Source organism: Suncus etruscus, chromosome 13, assembly GCF_024139225.1.
Source record: "Suncus etruscus isolate mSunEtr1 chromosome 13, mSunEtr1.pri.cur, whole genome shotgun sequence".
Taxonomy (NCBI): domain Eukaryota; kingdom Metazoa; phylum Chordata; class Mammalia; order Eulipotyphla; family Soricidae; genus Suncus; species Suncus etruscus.
The window spans coordinates 5,286,351-5,305,657 of NC_064860.1; the positions used below are offsets into that span (position 1 = coordinate 5,286,351).

General features: G+C 37.1%; 1 protein-coding gene and 1 non-coding gene across 2 annotated transcripts in view; one reads left to right on the plus strand and one right to left on the minus strand.

The window, feature by feature from the left end:
- SCIN (scinderin) overlaps window positions 1-19,307 on the plus strand; it is an 86,070-nt gene that overhangs the window by 30,727 nt on the left and 36,036 nt on the right. The window contains exons 5-7 of the mRNA XM_049785276.1: window positions 14,899-14,991; window positions 18,204-18,336; window positions 19,159-19,247. Of these exons, the coding sequence (XP_049641233.1) occupies window positions 14,899-14,991; window positions 18,204-18,336; window positions 19,159-19,247 (315 nt within the window). The remainder of the gene's footprint in view (window positions 1-14,898; window positions 14,992-18,203; window positions 18,337-19,158; window positions 19,248-19,307) is intronic.
- LOC126026710 (U6 spliceosomal RNA) lies at window positions 8,795-8,901 on the minus strand. The gene has a single exon (XR_007501932.1). It is a non-coding gene; the product is annotated as a U6 spliceosomal RNA (small nuclear RNA).

Consider the following 19,307-nt stretch of genomic DNA (forward strand, 5'->3'; position numbering starts at 1 on the left):
AGCAAAAAAAATGAAAACAACAATAACAAAACAAAAATAAAAAAATATATTTTGTGCTGCTTCTTTTTTTTTTACTGCATGTGCACAGTAAATATTGGGGAAATTAGAAAGGGAACTCCCTTGGCCTATGAGATACAGGGTTTCTCTGCCCTTGAAGTATACAGTCATGGAAATGACTACAGACTCCTTGCATGTTCATTTACTCTCCCCTAGGTCCTGTGGTGTATGGAAGACTTTTGCTCTGTCATGGGTGATAAAATTAGGCCTCTGTATCTAGGGATCTTGGTATCTGCACAGGTCAAGGAATGGAGCTTATAATGAAGTCTTTCTTTAAGGTTCTAGAAGTTCTGTTCCTTCACTGCCATTTTAATCAATCTTCTGTAGTTGGTGGTCTTGGCTTTTGCACTGATCCTAGGATGAAGCCTGGGATAGAGTCTTTCGTTATGTTTCCAGAAGACCTGTTCAGTTGCAGTTGTCTCAGTCAGACTACTGGAGTTAGAGATCTTGGTTGTTGTACAAATCGTAGGCCAAAACCTAGACTAGGGCTTTTTTATTGGTCCCAGGATACGTTCTGCCCAGTCATGGCTGTCACAGTCAGTCATCTGTAGATAGCAATCTTGGCTTTTGCACAGATCAAAGGGTGACAAGTCTTCTGATTTTGTCTTACTGTTAGATGGTGAGGTAAGACAACCTGATCTTAGATCAAATTGTTACCATTTCCTCATTGCAGCATATCATATCAAAACTGGCACATGTTGGTGCCAGAGCAGTATTAAGGATGTCCCAGAGGGTGTTTGGTTCCTGGAGCTGTTGTGGAGAACTGTGTCATTTCTATGTCTGGGATACAGGGCTCAAGGTTGGATGGTAGCTGTGTAATCATCTGGAGTCTAATTTGGGTCCACATGACATATGTTTAAGGTGGAAGGTGGCTCTGTTTGTAAAAAAGTATGAGTTCTTATCCCTACTAGATAAGAGCTTGTTTTTATGTGTAAAATTCCCCCCCCCTTTTTTTTAGTATGCCTTTGCAGGAAGAAATGGTGCTATATTGCTAGTGCATTTGGGGGTGGGAAGAAAAGAAAAAAGAAAAAAGAAAAAATATAAAAATATATATACTCACATATATGTATAGAAAGAAAAAAGAATAAAATGAATTAAAAATAGTAATTAAGGGAACAAAGTGATGCAGGAGACTACCTTACATTTGGGGAAAAACAGGTTAAGAGGTAGTATTAACTTTAAACCCCCATTTTGTTCATTTCCAATTCAGCAAGTGAATAAAGTCAAAATAGTCTGAATGAAGTTTAGGTAAATACAGTACTAGTATATTTAATCATATGCTGCAATAAAATATACTATTTCTATCATTCATTTTTTTAAGCCAAAACTCCGCACAGGGCCAGAGCAATAGCACAGAAGTAGGGAGTTTGCATTGCACGTGGCTGATCCAGGACTGAGATTCAATTCCCAGCCCCCATATGGTCCCCCAAGCAAGGTGAGATTTCTGAGTGCATAGCCAGGAGTAGTAACCCTTGAGTGTCACCAGGTGTGCCCCAAAAACAAATTCCACACAGGTACTCTTGATCTTCACTGATAAGGTGTTATATTTTTATAATCAGTCCAAATTTATAGTACTTGGCATTAATTTCTAGATGAAGTAATTTTGTTTTTAGCTTGCAGCTGAAATGAGGATAGGGTGTGTAAATAAAATAACATTGATTGCATAGGAGGATGAATATTTGCCCAATGAAATTTATATCTGAATTGATAAACACAAATATTAAGCTGAAATATAATGTCTCTATTTTATCTCTTGCATATATTTCTCTTCATATTTATTTTAACTTTGGTAATAATGTAGAGACAACTGACGCTAAGATTGTTTCTTTCAATAATTTTTAGTCATTTGTTTCTTATAGTATCTTCCATGAATTAGCCATATGTGACTAGTATAGTCCAGATTTCTAAGTTTGGGATTCATAATTCTTTGACATTAGTTTTGTTTCAAAAATACATATTATTAAATAGCGATGTTATTTTTTTGTATTTTATCTTTTTAACATTTATTTATTTATTTATTTATGTTTTGGGGGCCACACCTGGTGCTGCTCAGGGGTTACTCCTGGCTCTGCTCTCAGAAATTGCCCCTGACAGGCTCAGGGGATCACGTGTGATGCCAGGAATCAAACCTGGGTGTGTCCTGGGTCAGACACGTGAAAGGCAAACGCCCCACAGCTTTGTTATTGCTTCAGTTCCTATATTTTATCTTATGCTAATAATCAAGCCCTTTTACCTGATATTAAAAGGTAAACTAAGGTATTTGTGACAATAAAAATGTCCGATTCCATTCCACTCTACGCTACGGAATTTGACATTTCCACCGAATTTATTCTGTAGTTATCATTTGTTTAATATCACGAGGAAATAATTCAGATAATGAAAATCACTATTTAAAATTGAAACCATCTGGGTCACTGTTTCTAGTCCTAAGGATCACATTTATGGAATGGGTTATGTATTTGTAGCTGTGTAAATGAAAATCATGGCTTCATATCGAAGAATAGAAATGAGGAACTCCATAGGATGATGACTGGAGTGCCCTTTCAAGAACTGATTGGATAGAAATGTTCAAAAGAGCTTGAGATTTTACCACCACCATCACCCTTGAAAAAGAGTTGATTCTTCAGAGATAGGTTCATGCGCTCAGTTTTTTGTGTTCAGGAGCCCAGTTTCAGTTTCTAACTCCATGTAACTAAGAGAACACTGCTCAAAGCTAACCTCAGGCACAGATTTGGGAATATCACCTGAGCATCACCATATGTGGTTCCAAAACAAAAACATGCAAGTCCCCAGAAGGTCTCACATCATAATGAAGATGTGACCAGCTTCCAGACTACTGGACCCCACCCAGGAGAGAAGTTTCCTGTGAAGCTGAAGCAAGCATCAGAGGTTTTGGCAGGAGGCAGGTTATTTTCTTATGTCATGGACCTCTGCCTTGATTGATTGCACTAGACTCTTAATTTTCACCTGCGGCACTGCATGACCGCACACCATTGCCTAAATATCCCACAGTTTAGTCTTCCTTCTATCACTGAGTGTTCCCCAACTCCCTGAGCAGTGCTTGGGAGCCATTCCCCTCCTTCTCCCCCTCCTCCCACAAAAAAGGAACAAAATATTTGACATAATTGTTCTAACTGGTCAGGATAGATAAACAGATAAACCAGGGTAACAAAGAGGATGCCTCTGAACACTTAACTATATTCCACACCAGATTCAGAGCTATTAAAATAATTCTGACAAATAAGAAGTTATGGAAACAATAGATTCATATAGCAAGGTGGCAGGCTACAAAATCAACCTACAGAAATCAATGGCCTTTTTATACACCAATAATAATAGGGAAGAGATGAAAGTCAGGAAGGCAATCCCATTCACAATAGTGCCACACAAACTCAAATATCTTGGAGTCAACTTGACCAAAGACGTGAAGGAACTATACAAAGAAAACTATAAAGCCCTGCTCCAAGAAATAAGAGAGGACACGCAGAAATGGAAACACTTACCCTACTCATGGCTTGGCAGGATTAACATCATTAAAATGGCAATACTTCCCAAAGCATTATACAGATGGCAGAACTGGTTAGCCACTTGCAAAAAAGCGAACATAGACCCCCAGTTAACATCATGTACAAAGGTAAAATTCAAATGGATTAAAGACCTTGATATCAGACCAGATACCATAAGGTATATAGAACAACACGTTGGTAAAACACTCCATGACATTGAGACTAAAGGTATCTTCAAGGAGGAAACTGCACTTTCCAAACAAGTGGAAGCAGAAATTAACAGATGGGAATACATTAAACTGAGAAGCTTCTGCACCTCAAAAGAAATAGTGTCCAGGATACAAGAGTTACCCACTGAGTGGGAGAAACTATTCACCCAACATCCTTCAGATAAGGGGCTAATATCCAAAATATACAAGGCACTGACAGAACTTTACAAAAAAAAACATCTAATCCCATCAAAAAATGGGGGGAAGAAATGAACAGATACTTTGATAAAAAAAGAAATATAAAGGGGGAGAAAAAATGGACAGACACTTTGACAAAGAAGAAATACAAATGTCCAAAAGGCACATAAAAAATGCTCCACATCACAAATCATCAGGGAGATGCAAATCAAAACAACTATGAGGTACCACCTCACACCCCAGAGATTGGCACACATTACAAAGAATGAGAACAAGCAGTGTTGGAGGGGATGTGGAAAGAAAAGAACTCTTATCAACTGCTGGTGGGAATGCCATCTAGTTCAACCTTTATGGAAAGCAATATGGAGATTCCTCCAAACACTGGAAATCGAGTTCCCATATGATCCAGCTATACCACTCCTAGGAATATACCCTAGGAACACAATAATACAATACAAAAACCCCTTCCTCACACCTATATTTATTGCAGCACTATTCACAATAGCCAGGCTCTGGAAACAACCAAGATGCCCTTCAACAGACGAATGGCTAAAGAAACTGTGGTACATATACACAATGTAATATTATGCAGCTGTCAGGAGAGATGAAGTCATGAAATTTTCCTATACATGGATGTACATGGAATCTATCATGTTCAGTGAAATAAGTCAGAAGGAGAGAGAGAGAGAGAGAGAGAGAGAGAGAGAGAGAGAGAGAGAGAGAGAGAGAGATGCAGAATGGTCTCACTCATCTATGGGTTTTAAGAAAAATAAAAGTCATTTTTGTAACAATTCTCAGAGACAGTGAGAGGAGGGCTGGAACACCAGCTCACTCCATGAAGCTCACCACAAAGAGTGGTGAGCACAGTTATAGAAATAACTACACTGAGAACTACCATAATCAAGTGAATGAATGAGGGAACTGGAAAGCCTGTCTGGAGTACAGGTGGGGGTGGGGTGGAATGGTGGGAGATTTGGGACATTGGTGGCGGGAATGTTGCACTGGTGAAGAGGGGTGTTCTTTATATGACTGAAACCTTATCACAATCATTTATGTAATCAAGACATTCAAATAAAGAGAAAAAAATTTTAAAAAATAGAAAAATCACATCTTGGTTTAAAAAAAAAAAGTTATGGGACCTAATTCACACTTCACTATTCTTTCTCATAATTTAGTAGGTAGTTCTATTATGTAATCAGTGGAAACTGCTTTTACTAATTAGTTGGCATGCTGCTTGTGGATTTTAATAACTTGGAGATTGGTGGTGTAATGGAGTCATAGTACTGGGGTCAAGCAATGATGCTGGGGTATTTGCGATAAGTTTTTTTCCCCAGCAATATCCAAGATAAATGCTGCTCACCTTATGGGTTCTCTGCGGTATTCTGGTACTAACCCTTGGTACTAACCCTGAAGGCTATATGATAGGAATATGTGGTGCTAGGAATAAAACATATGCTAGGCATTTTTGCTGCTATCTGAGCTCACTCTCTTTCTCTCTATCTGGACTTGTATATGTGTGTATAAAGCTCTTTATGCAAATATATATTTATGAAATATATATTATGTATGATAATATATATTATATGTAAATATATTTATATATAAAATGGCCACTTGCATAGATAGCTTTATACCTTTTAGTCATTTGGGGTTAACATTTTCATGAGTTGAACCATCCAAATATCAACTCCACTATGTTGGTGCGACAGTCTCACTTAAGAAACAGATCTTACTAGCTGTAACGCAAGTGGTAAGGCATCTACCTTGTGTGCACTAGATTAGGACAAACCGTGGTTTGATCCCCCAGAGTCCCATCTGGTCCCCCAAGCCAGGAGCAATTTCTGAGCGCATAGCCAGGAGTAACCCCTGAGTCTCACTGGGTGTGACCCAAAAACAAAAAAGGAAAAGAAAAAAGAAACAGATCTATATATATAGATGATTTTTACAAGGCTTTACAATATTTTCTGAATCATCTAGAACCAGTTTATCAATCAAATATCAATCATATCTGTGAGATAGCTCTGGAAATATTGATTTTCATCTTTTTTTCTTTTTTAATTTAAGCACCATGATTACATACATGATTGTAGCTGGGGTTTAGTCATAAAAAGAACACCTTCCTTTCACCAGTGCAACCTTCCCACCACCAATGCCCCCCATCTCCCTCCTTACCCACACTCTCCCTGCCTGTATTAAAGACAGGCATCCTACTTCTCTCACTCATTAACATTGTCATGATAGTGTAGTCATCTCTCTAACTAAATTCACCACTCTATGTGGTTAGCTTCACATCTAGAGACAGTCCTTCTAGCCCTCACTTCTGTTGTCTCTGGGCATTATTACAATACTGTAATGTCTTTTGTTTTTCTTAAAACTCATAGATGAGTAAAACTATTCTGTGTCTATCTCTCCCCCTCTGACTTATTTCGCTCAGCATAATAGATTCCATGTACACCCATGTAAGGGAAAATTTTATGACTTCATTTTTCCTGATGGCTGCATAATATTTTATTGTATATATGTACTACAGTGTCTTTAGCTATTCATCTGTTTGGGTTTTTTTTTTTTTTGTCTCTTTTTTTAACCACACCTGGTGATGCTCAGGGTCTACTCCTAACTTTTCTCAGGATGCCTTCCTGGCATGCTCAGGGGGCCATGTGGGATGCCGGTGACCAAATTCAGGTTGAACACATGCAAGAAAAGCTCCCTACCTGCTATTATGTCACTCCGGCCCCAGCCATTCATCTTTTGAAGGGCATCTTGGTTGTTTCTAGAGTTTGGCTATTGTAAATAGCGCTGCAATAAATGTAGGTATGAGAAAGGCATTTTTGTATTGTGTTTTTGTGCTCCTAGAGTATATTCCTAAAAGTTGTATAGCTGGATTATATGGGAGCTCAATTTCATGTCTTTTGAGGAATCTCTATATTGTTTTCCATAAAGGCTAGATGTGATGTGATGGCATTCCCACCAGCAGTGAATGATAGTTCCTTTCTCTCCACATTTTCACCAGCACTTATTGTTCTTGTTCTTTGTGATGTGTGCTAGTCTCTGTGGTGTGAGATGGTACTACATTGCTTTGATTCCAGAAACAATAGATTCATATAGCAAAGTGGCAGGCTACAAAATTAACATGCAAAAATCAATGCCTTCTTGTACACCAATAATGATAGATAAGAAATGGACATTAAAAAGCAATCATATTCATATTAGTGTTACACAAACTCAAATATCTTGGAGTCAATTTGACTAAAGATGTGAATGACCTGTACAAAGAAACTACAAAACCTACTTCAAGAAATAATAGAGGACACACAAAAATGGAGACACATACTCTGCTCATGGGTTGGTAGTATTAACATCATGATAACGGCAATACTCTCCAAAGCATTGTACAGATTTAATGCAATCCCTCTAAAGATACCCATGACATTCTTCAAAGAAGTGGATCAAACACTTCTGAAATTCATTTGAAACAATCAACTCCTTGGAATAGCTAGAACAGCCCCTAGGGAAAAGAATACGGGAGGCATCACTTTCCCCCAATTTTAAATTGTATTACTATGCTATAGTCATTAAAACAGCATGGTACTGGAATAAAGACAGACCCTTAGATCAGTGGAATAGACTTGAGTATTCAAATAATGTACCCCAGAGATACAATCAATTAATTTTTGATAAAGGGGCAAGAAATGCAAAATGGAGCAAGAAAAGCCTCTTCAACAAGTGGTGTTGGCAGAACTGGTCAGCACTTGCAGAAAAGCAAACTCAGACCTCCATCTAAGTCTAAGACATGCACAAAGGTCAAATCCAAATGGACTAAATACCTTGATATCAGGCCCAAAATCATAAGTTGCATAGAACAACACATAAACATAAACACTCCATGACATTGAGATTAAAGGCATCTTCAAGGAGGAAACAGCATTCTCCAAAAAGTGGAAGCAGAGATAAACCGATGGGACTATATTAAGCTTCTGCTCCTCAAAGGAAATGGTGCTTAGGATACAAAAGCCATCCACAGAATGCGAAATACTATTCACCCAATACTCATCAGATAAGGCACTAATATTGAAAATATACAAGGTTCTGACAGAACTTAACAAGAAAAAATATCTAACCCCATCAAAAAATGGGGAGAAGAAATGAACAGACAATTCCTCAAAGAAGAAATACAAATGGCCAAAAGCACATAAAAAATGTTCCACATCACTAATCATCAGAGATTCATTTTTATAATGAAAACAAAATATAGACATCAGTTGCATTAGCATATAGGTGGATTAGTTTGAATAAGATCAGAAGATTCTATCATTTTTGTCAAACTAGATAATTCTGAATCTTTTTTGGAAAGTCAGTTCACTTTTTTTTTTTTAGCCCAGATAAGTATGTATATTTATATACTTTTTCTTCTTTTCTGTTTTTTTGGAGGCACTTTCAGTGTTGTTCAGGGGTTACTCCTGACTCTGTACTCGCGAATTACTTCTGGGGCTGGAAAGATAGCATGGAAGTAAGGCATTTGCCTTGCATGCAGAAGGATGGTGGTTCAAATCCCGGCATCCCATGAGGCCCTCCGAGTCTGCTAGGAGCAATTTCTGAGCGATTTCAGGAGTAAGCCCTGAGTGCTGCCGGGTATGACCCCAAAACAAAACAAAACAAAACAAAAGAATTGCTTCTGGCAGGCTCAGGGGACTAATGCCCAGGTTCTAACTTATGTCAGCTGCAGTTGGCTGAACGCAAAGTCCTTCCAGCTGTGCTATTGTTCTAGTTCCCATATACTTTTCTTAGTCTAAAACACTTTTTCCTGTATTTAAAATATTAATTTTTTAAACTATGGACCGCTTTATGAATTTGCATGTCATCCTTGCGCAGGGGCCATGCTAATCTTCTCTTTATCGTTCCAATTTTAGTATATGTGCTGCCAAAGCGAGCACAACAATATTAACTTTTTTTTGTTTTGTTTTTTGGGCCACACCCGTTTGACGCTCAGGGGTTTCTCCTGGCTATGCGCTCAGAAATCGCCCCTGGCTTGGGGGGACCATATGGGACGCCGGGGGATTGAACCATGGTCCGTCCTACACTAGCGCTTGCAAGGCAGACACCTTACCTCTAGTGCCACCTTCCCAGCCCCAATATTAATATTTTTTAACATCTACAACAATAAAGGAATTAAGATATTTAAGGGGAGGGAAACTTAACACTGAGAGGCAGAAGAGAACATACTGGAGTCTTATCTCAAGATTGGGTGCACTGGTTAAATAATGTTGAAATTTTACAAAATATGCTTAAAGAAAAATAGCATTCTAAGCCCAAGTATTAAAGTAGAAAAAATAGCATTCTAAGTCCAAATTCTAAGTCCAAAATATCACTTTTCCCAATTCTTCATATTTTTATAAATGTATGTTTGATATTACAAGAAAAATTTCACACTATAGAGAAGAGTTTGCAATATTACTTTTTACTTACAGATATTTTTCTTATCAAATTACCTGCTTTTATTATAATGCTATAGCCTGATTTATTAAATCAATTCCTTCTCTGTTTGTTGGTCCTTTAGATGGCTTGTAATTTTTAATGTTATAAAATGTAGTGTACATTCATCAAAATTATTTATTTCTGTATATCTTTATTATTTCTTATAATAACTACTAAAATGGTTAAAATAAGTAATTGACATCTTTTTTAAAAAAAGTTTTATGTAAATTGAGATTTAAAAGCTTATTCTTAGTTGGTTTTTATACATACAATGTTATAGGACCAAGCCCACTGGGACAGTGCCCATCTCCCTCTACCAGTGTTACTAGAGTTAATTCCATGCCATCACAACCCAACACAGTCTGCCATCATAACAGGCACCTTTTTAAGTTTGGTTGTTAAAATTTGGGTCTTATGATTTCTCTGTTTTTAATTCTGCCTTGGATATTTATTCTGTCTTTTCTTAATACCAACAATACACCTGAGATTCCATAACCCCTGACCCCTATCATTTTCTATGTGTCTTTCTCCTCCTCCACTCAATTTCTTTCCTTCTCCTTATAACATTCTGAGGTTGACATTCTTTTTTTGTTTGTTTGTTTTTTGGGGTCACATCTGGCAGTGCTCAGGTGTTACTCCTGGCTCTATGATCAAAAATTGCTCATGGCAGGCTCAGGGGACCATGTGGAATGCCGGGATTAGAACCACCAACCTTCTGCTTGCAAGGCAAATGCCTTACCTCCATGCTATCTCTCTGATATTCTATTTTGATGATGCTTGAAAATTGCTTCTGGCAGTGCTGAGGGCAAGGTATAGTATAGATCCAGGATCAGATTTGGGTCTCTCACACACAGTTCTCTCACATGTGCCCCAGCTTCTCTGAGCAATCAACAGCAGTTCTACTTTGCACCCTCAAAAGTAGGTTTCTTGTGCTATTAAATACTTCCAATAATTTTCTTACTGGTTAGAGTGTGAACAGTAGAATGGATAATATTTCTCAGCACTGTATAATCTCCTAGGGCAGAAACTAGTTTCATCGCCAGTCCATGACAATCCTGTGTGGTTCGATGGTCAAAGCCATGTGCTGCTCAGAGTCTTCAATAGAATGTGAAAATAAAAGCAGAAAAAAAAGAAGAGGTGTGTACCTAGAAAAGGACCAGATCATTCCAAGTGCCTCAAAGACACCACCCATGGAAATAATATATTTGTCTATTTCAAATACTTTAAAGTTACTTTTGATTTTCTTATTCATTTATTTGAAAGACTTCTGAGATGATAGAAGAGGAACCTCTGCTAGATCTTATCCTCCAACTCCTAATAGCCCGATGAAACTATCACTTAATCTATGAGAGCATTAGTGACCTTCCTATAAAATCATTAAAGCTGATCTGGCTCATTGGCAGTTACTCTTTTTCAAGTTGGAACAAGTGTCTAATGATAACATATATTAAATCTAGCTTGTAACTCATAGCTGACATTAAGCAAGTAGCAACTAGTGCTGGACTAATCATAATGAACTGAACAAAGAATAATTACTGAAGATTTGCCTCTGTCATTTCCAGTCAACCATTAAATCAAAGCCCCAGAGAAGGAAAAGTGTATGGCTCTCACAGGGAGTACCAAAATTATCAGACCGATAGAGACAACCAATACGGGAGACATAGTCTATTTTCTGGAGGGGTCTTGGATTTTAGAGAGAGTAGGGGCTCTGAATTATGCACCAATACAGAATCAACTTATAAGTCAGATCCCTGAGCCTTTTCCCAAAACTATTTATAGCTTGTTATTGGGAATTCATATTTTATTAGGTATTGTATGTATTATATATACATATATAATATCGATATTGTTTGAGCTCAAGGAACTCAAGTTTATATTCAATTTTAAACGGACATATGCTACAGATATACAATACAGATCTTTATCTGGACCCATCATCTTGAAGAATGGAAGTGAAGTAAGAGATCTTAAAGTTTATGTCTTGAATAACTATCTGGATGAAAAACAATGATCGGAGACAAAAGGCAGGAAAGAATTGACAGGAACAGACATAATCCATGACTAGAATGATGAGGATAGGAATGAAGGAAGAGCTATCAATCAGTGACTCCAAAAATTGTCATTAAGAAATAAATTATAATGATTAAGTGGGAAGAAGATCCAAAAGAAAGGAAACTCCAAATGGACCACATCATTTTAAGGCCACTGAAGAGGCGATTATAACTTCTTGGACATAAGGGGAAAATTGGTAATAAGTTTTTAATCGGTGGAAAGACCAATCCAGGGTGTAGTATCATAGCAATAGTGAAACTTGAAGTAGAAACTTAGAGAAAAAGAATTCAAATAGAGGCGCTCCACAAAAATCCCATTTAGAAGAAAAGATGTTTTACAAAATATCCTCAGGTAAGGTTTCTCTATCTGTTTTCCTCTTTCAAATTGTCTAAGTGTATGTTATTATATACAGCAGATTCCATGAGCTTGCAAAGCCAAAGATAAGTGTTTAAAATGCAAGTATGGTCCTACTTGTACAAGAAGAGTAGAAGCAACTTGACAGTTTATTGCAAATATCATAATGAAAGACACACTTGATAAAGTCAACATGTTTATTTTCCTCTTTCTAGGAAGAATGTAAGGTATTTAAGGATTAATTGGTCAAGGTGATTAGAAAGACATTTACATCCCAGTGAGGTCTTTGGTAAAGTCTTGGTTGTCACAGTTTTTCAATAATCTTCAAAGAACCTGACTACATCCAACATCACTGTGTTGCTACACAGAAGATTGTTTTTTTGTTTGTTTGTTTTTTATAATAATTTTTTATTTTGACCAAAATGGATTACATATCTTTCACAGTAATATTTTAGGTACATATTAACATTGAATCAGGGGAATTCCCATAACCAAAGTTGTCCTTCCTCCACCCCCATGGTCCCCAGCTTGCATCCCATATCCCCCACCCCCCTGGGCTGCTACTATAAATGGTCTCTGTGTCTAGTTTACTACTTAGTGGTCATACAACTATTTGGTCTTGGTACCCTCCATTATTTCCCCCTCAATTTGAGAGGCGGAACTAGATAGTTCAAGTTATGTGGTTTTGTTTGAAGAAAAGAAAAGCAATAAAATGGGGTGAAAATCAAATAAGCCGAAGATGGGTGGAGTCCTTCTAGAGACTCTCAATCTGAGTTTGAGAGAAGAAAGAGAAAAAGGAAGCAAAACACCGCAACAATACAAAAGGAAATATCAAATAAAAAAAATCCAGTGAGCACTACAGCAATAAAGACAAGCACCACATAATAACCACGGTCCTGAAATAAAAACATAACAGAGTGCAAAAAGAAAGAAAAGAAAAATTGGAAACAACATCAATATCCAAAACAAAACAAAAAAATAAAAACTAAATAAATAGATACATAAATAAAAACAATTATTTTGTGCTATTTGTTTTCTCCTGCATAGGCACAGTAAATATTGGGGACATTAGAAAGGGAATTCTGTTGACCTAAGAGAAGATTGCTTTTATTAAATCTTCTGGATTTAATTCTCAATTACACTACAGTCCCTTGAGAACCCAATGAGGATGCTTGGCTAATAGCAAAAGAAAACTATCCAAAAAAAAAGTATCTTCCTTGCTTGTTTTTGCTTTTTGGGACACAGTGGTTGTGTTCAGGGCATTTTCTTGGCTCTGCATTCAGGTATAACTCCTGGAAAGATTGGGGGACCATATGGGGTGCCAAGAAATGATCCAGGTTAACTGCATGTATAGCAAATGCTCTGTTTTTTTACTATCTCTCCAAGCCCATGGTTGCAAGTATCTTAAACTTTGGCTTGATCTGTTGTTAGCACCATAAATAAATACAGTAATAAAAGATAAAGAAAAAATAAGAAAAATGATATTCTAAATATTTAATATGTGCAATAAGTAAAGGAATTTATTGATCACTGTAAACAAAGATGAGCATGTCCCATTAATATATAATACGTTTCTCATTTGAAGATGTTCCCACATGATGCATGGATTAAATATACACTTAATTTTACATCTTGACATTTACACTATATTTTCACAAACATATTAAATACAAAAAATACATTATATGTTAGTGATTATCATCATAGTAATTTGCATCAATGCAGTTTTCTACTTTAATATATATATACAAAACTTGCATTATGGAGAATGAGTTGACATTTTCTTTCCTTAGTGCTTTGTGATAGTTTGTTAAGTTAATTAAAGTATAGATATCTTATAACTATAATATACAGAAATTCATAACAGGGACCAAATGCTTTACTTTGAATCTTTTGATTGCAACATGAGTTTGAAGAAAGCATATACTTGTGCAATGGATTCATTAGGACACCAGCTTGAAATGATCGTCAAAAATGTGCAAGAAGGGGCCCGGAGAGATAGCACAGTGGCGTTTGCCTTGCAAGCAGCCGATCCAGGACCAAAGGTGGTTGGTTCGAATCCCGGTGTCCCATATGGTCCCCCTTGCCTGCCAGGAGCTATTTCTGAGCAGACAGCCAGGAGTAACCCCTGAGCACCGCCGGGTGTGACCCAAAAACTAAAAAAAAAAAAAAAGAATGTGCATCTAGATGGGGGATAAATCAGCATAGTTAGACAAATAAAAGGCACTCTACTCACAAATAATATTTTTTTTTTTTTTGGTTTTTGGGTCACACCCGGCTGTGCTCAGGAGTTACTCCTGGCTGTCTGCTCAGAAATAGCTCCTGGCAGGCACGGGGGACCATATGGGAATGGGACACCGGGATTCAAACCAACTACCTTTGGTCCTGGATGGGCTGCTTGCAAGGCAAACACCGCTGTGCTATCTCTCCGGGCCCACAAATAATATTTTTATCCAATTTTTGTTCATATATATTAATGATAAATTAATAAAGCCATAAGACTGGGAGAATGAACACAATAGACTTAAGTATATGCTTTGTTGCACGAGGAAGTTTTAGTTTTAATCCCTGACATCACATGGTCCCCTGGACATCATAATATCCCCTGTATACCCCATGATGTAGCCCTTAGACACTGCCAGTGTAGTCCAAACTATAAAAACAAAACCAGCCAAAGAAATAAAAACAATAGGCAACTCTTTTAAAGGCTGAAGTTCTAGAAAGAAATGTTGTCTCCAAACTGAATTTAAACAAATTTTAAGTACTTCTTGCTACTTTTCAACAACATTGACAGCTAGATCTTCAAGTCTAAGATTTTTACTTTTTTTTAGAAGGTCTTATTAGCAACAAAATGTTTGTTTGTTTCGATAAGCCCTGTGTAGTATGACTGGTGAGAAATGTTTGCACTTGGTCACTTGAATTGTAAATATTGGGTATGTTTTGTCTTCATACATCCATGTGTGATGTGTTGATTTTCTTTTTTCTGAACTCTATCCCTTCTGGTAGAAGAGGTCTTGCATTTAATGTTTGTGTATGTCACTTTTTTCCAGGTTCTAGGAAAGAAGCCAGAACTTCCAGATGGGAGTGATGATGATGATACAATTGCAGACATGACTAACAGGAAGATGGCCAAGCTTTACATGGTGAGTAGTTCATCCTGAGTGCTCTATTGTTCTTACTTTCTGGATACCAGTGAAAGGCTAAAACTGGGAGAGATTTTCTTTGCGGTTTATTATTCTTCTTATCTCCTCAAAGAGAAAGTTGACAAGAGTCCATTCTTTGTTCCAGGAATCTGTTTATATATCTCTCTGTTAGTTTTGTTATTTTTTATGTAAAACAAACAATATGTGACTTAATGCATTGTATATCAAAATTATACACAGCTGCTTTATCAATTTACAAAAATGTATTTTGAGATAAACCATTCAAGGAATATAGCTCAGCAGCAAAACTTCTATCTTGCATGTGTGACATACCTGGGTTTGGTCTCTTACACCACCATCAAGCATACACACACACACACACACACACACACACACACACACACACACTCCCTTGGTCCAGGAATTCAAAATACTATTACTGATACTGTGGCTTTTGTGGGGCATGGTTACAACTGCTAGGTATGGAAGTGAGAGAATCAGGAAGGAAGATGGCCACACTAAGTCCAAAACAGTCCTGGTGATATCATCCCCCAAACCTGGAGTTTGGTCAAATTGGTGTCTTTGAAGAGAATCATAGAGGAGTGGTGAGGTAAGGCCATGGGCAGAGTGGCAATTATGGGTGATAGATGCAGCAGGCATGGCATCTGCAGGTCTGGGGCTTCACCCACCTTCTTGTCCCAAAATTGTTGGCTTTAAGCTGTGTGACTGGTGTAGCCGTGATTTTTCATGGCTTTGTTTACATCCTTTTCAAGAAAAGAGTGAGTCTAAGGAGCTTGCTCAGTATAAACATGGTGACTGCATTTCAAAAATTTTGATTTTTAAAAACTAATAAAATCTTCACCTGTTTAAAAGATCTTTGATATTCAAATATGTCTTCATTACAGGTGGGAAGACCTATCTAATAAAAGAGTGAAAAGGGAATAAAGTAAAAATAGTATGTGCTTTAGATAATTTAGTGCCAAGTTAGCTTTGCATGTGAGCCTTAGGCAAGAAATGGCTATTTAGGGTCTTCATTTATTTTATCTGAAAGAAAAAAAAATCATTCAAAGGTTATTCATGTTTCTTGCAACTCCATAATTTTATGATTCTATTGGTAAGATGACAAAGGCTTCATATGATAAGTTAACAGACAATTCACATGGGATTTATTTAGCCCTCCATCCCCATTGTAATTTGCTGAGCACATGGTTTGAATTAAATTTTACTTACTGTGTCACCTGTTGCAGAAAGAAATTATATTTTCTTGGAGCTGAAGTATCATTGCAGGTAGAATGCTTGTATTGCATGCAACCAACCTGGGTTTGACCACCATTATCCCAGATGGTCACCCACACACCTCCTCAGAGCAATCCCTGAGCTCAGAGCCAGGAGTAAGCCCTGAACACTGCCAGGTGTGACCCAAAAAAAAACAAACAAAAAAGTTGAAACAAGCAAAAAAACAAAACAAAACAAAACAAAACAACCAACACTTTAATTTGGGGTGTCAAGCAAGCAAAATAACCAAGATCCTTCTGAAAATAGGGAATTCAAACCCCATCACAATACTTGAAAATTCTATTGCCTACCGTTTTTTTTTTCCCCTGCATATAAGATGACTTTTGAAACAAACAAACAAAAAAAAATGTCAACCGAAAATCAGGGGTCATCTTATATGCCGAGTATATCCCAAAAAATGTTTCAATATGCTGCTAAACGAAAATTGTCTGAATATTGCCACAAAACGAATTTTCCTACTCCATCCAGCACCAATCACTGCCAGGATGCTCAGACCGCCTCTCTAACTCAGCCAATCCAAGCAGGCTTTTGATGCATGCAAATTAGACACTGTTCTGGACCCGAATCTGCACTGTCAAAAGCTGCTCAGATGGGCCAGAGTCAGAGAGGAAGTCTATTCCAGTAGAACCTTTGAACCTTTGCTTGTTGTGATTGGCTCGCTGTGGTACATACAGTTGCAGCACAGGAACGTTCTGTCTGATACAGCGAATATAGGCCTAAATCTATGTTTTAACTGCAAAATTAGGGGGTCGTCTTATATGCCCAGTCGTCTTATATGCCGGCAAATACGGTAGTTAGGAAGGACACCATAAGTGTATGGTTAATAAGTGTTTCAGTGAGTATATATTGGAACCTATAAATCAGTAAACCCTAATTTCTGCACTAATATAATTTTTATTTTGAATGCCTACCTGAAACTTGAAAGAAATTGGGGATACAGACATGACCCATTGTTAGAGCAATTGCCTTGTATATATGGGTTGCCAGTTCTTTTATTAAAAAAATGTTTACACCGTTGTGATTTACAAAGTTATTCATAGTAGGATTTTAGACACACAATGTTTCAGGTCCAACCCCACCACCAATTCCCACTTACCTGTACCAATGTTCCCCCAGAGTTCATTCCATGTGGCCACTCCATCCTGCCAGCACAACAGGCACCTCTTTAAGTTTGGATGCTCAATTTTGGATCTCATGATTTATTTGTTGTTGACTTCAATTTGGATATTTAGATCAGTCCTTTCTTAACACCATCAATGCACCAGAGAACCTTTAGCTCTTGATCCCTGGCCCCAGTGCATTTATATTTGTATTTTTCTTTCTCTACTCAGTTTCTTTCCTTCTCCTCACTATGCTCTAATGCCTAGAGTGTTCTCAGCAACCGTCACTTAAACCATTGCATTTCTTCATGCAGTTATTCTAAATACTATATATAAGTGATCTCCTGTATGTAAAGATAAAGTAATGGGGAATATGTTCTATAAGTACTTTCAGACATTAGGAATTTAGGTAAATAGTTATTTATTATGATGGATGCATTTTAATTTGATTATTTAGGCAAACTAAATTTATATCAAAAACTAAACATATTAAAAAACTATAAGCATCACTTGGATGCCTTAACCTTAGTGCAGTGGTTGGAATCTGATACTCACAAATCTTGAGTGTGTTGTTTTTGCTTTGTGTCTTGGATGAGATAAAGACTACTTAAGACCTGGTTGAAGAGTCATTAAGAAAGGGATTAGACTGTGTGGTATTGGGATATACTTTGCCTACCATAATTTTCTCCAATTTAAATTCCCAATTGGGAGTTCTATTTTGGTTTTTAATTCTATTTTGAGGGTGATGCACCATAACTATGATATAATATTGAACTATTTCACCCTATTTTAATGATCTCATAAAGTGTCTCTTAGGTTTCAGATGCCAGTGGGTCTATGAGAGTGAGTGTGGTAGCCGAAGAAAACCCCTTTTCCATGGCCATGCTGCTTTCTGAAGAATGCTTTATTTTGGACCATGGTACAGCAAAACAAATTTTTGTTTGGAAAGGTAAGAGATGGCACCAGCATTATTATTTCATATTATAGTTTAAGGTTTGAAAAGAGGCATATTTTCAGATTTAAAAAGGAAGCTTTGACTTGATGAATCTGTAGCAAGAAACAGCTCCCATAATTTGGAGACACTTCAAACCATATATTCTTTCTACTAATATTCATTGACAGGAATTATGCTATTACAAAACCCTTTGGGGCTGGGCCAATAACTTAATGGGCTGAGCTATGCTCTGCATATGGGGAGGCCTAGGTCCAATCTGTGCAACCACATGGTCCTCTGAGCATTATCAAATGAAGCTCCCAAACACAGGAACAGGAGTAGCCCCTAAGAAAAACCAAAGACAAAGCAAAACAAAACAGGTCCCATAAATAGTACAAAACCTAAGACACTTACCTACTGCTACTTTGACCAACTTTGATTCAATCCCCATCATGGCATATGGTCCAACTGAGCACCATGGAGATCTACTCCTAAGCACAGAGCTAGGAATAGCACCTGACACTGCTTGAGATGGCTCGCATATAAAATAAAAACAGGTGGGCAATGTGAAAGCAATATTTTCAAGAGATTGTTTTCTTTATTATATTATTAAATATATTTAACAGGTTGACATCAGTTATTCACACTAAGTGGAGTTTAATTAACATTAATTGCAGAACCAGTTCCAACACATTTATGTACTAGGAACTTTTTGCCAATTTTAGTGTTACATTAAACTGAAATTATGATTAAATTTAGTAATTTGTGCACACATCCTTATTCATGTAATGTCCCTCTTTGAATTTTTGTCTGTCTTTAATTCATTTTGTATTCTAGGGAAAGATGCTAATCCCCAGGAGAGAAAGGCTGCAATGAAGACAGCTGAAGAATTTCTACAGCAAATGAATTATTCTACCAATACTCAAGTATGTCTCAAAATGAATTGGGTAGAAAAAAATCAGCATGGGTTTTCATAACAGCTCTAT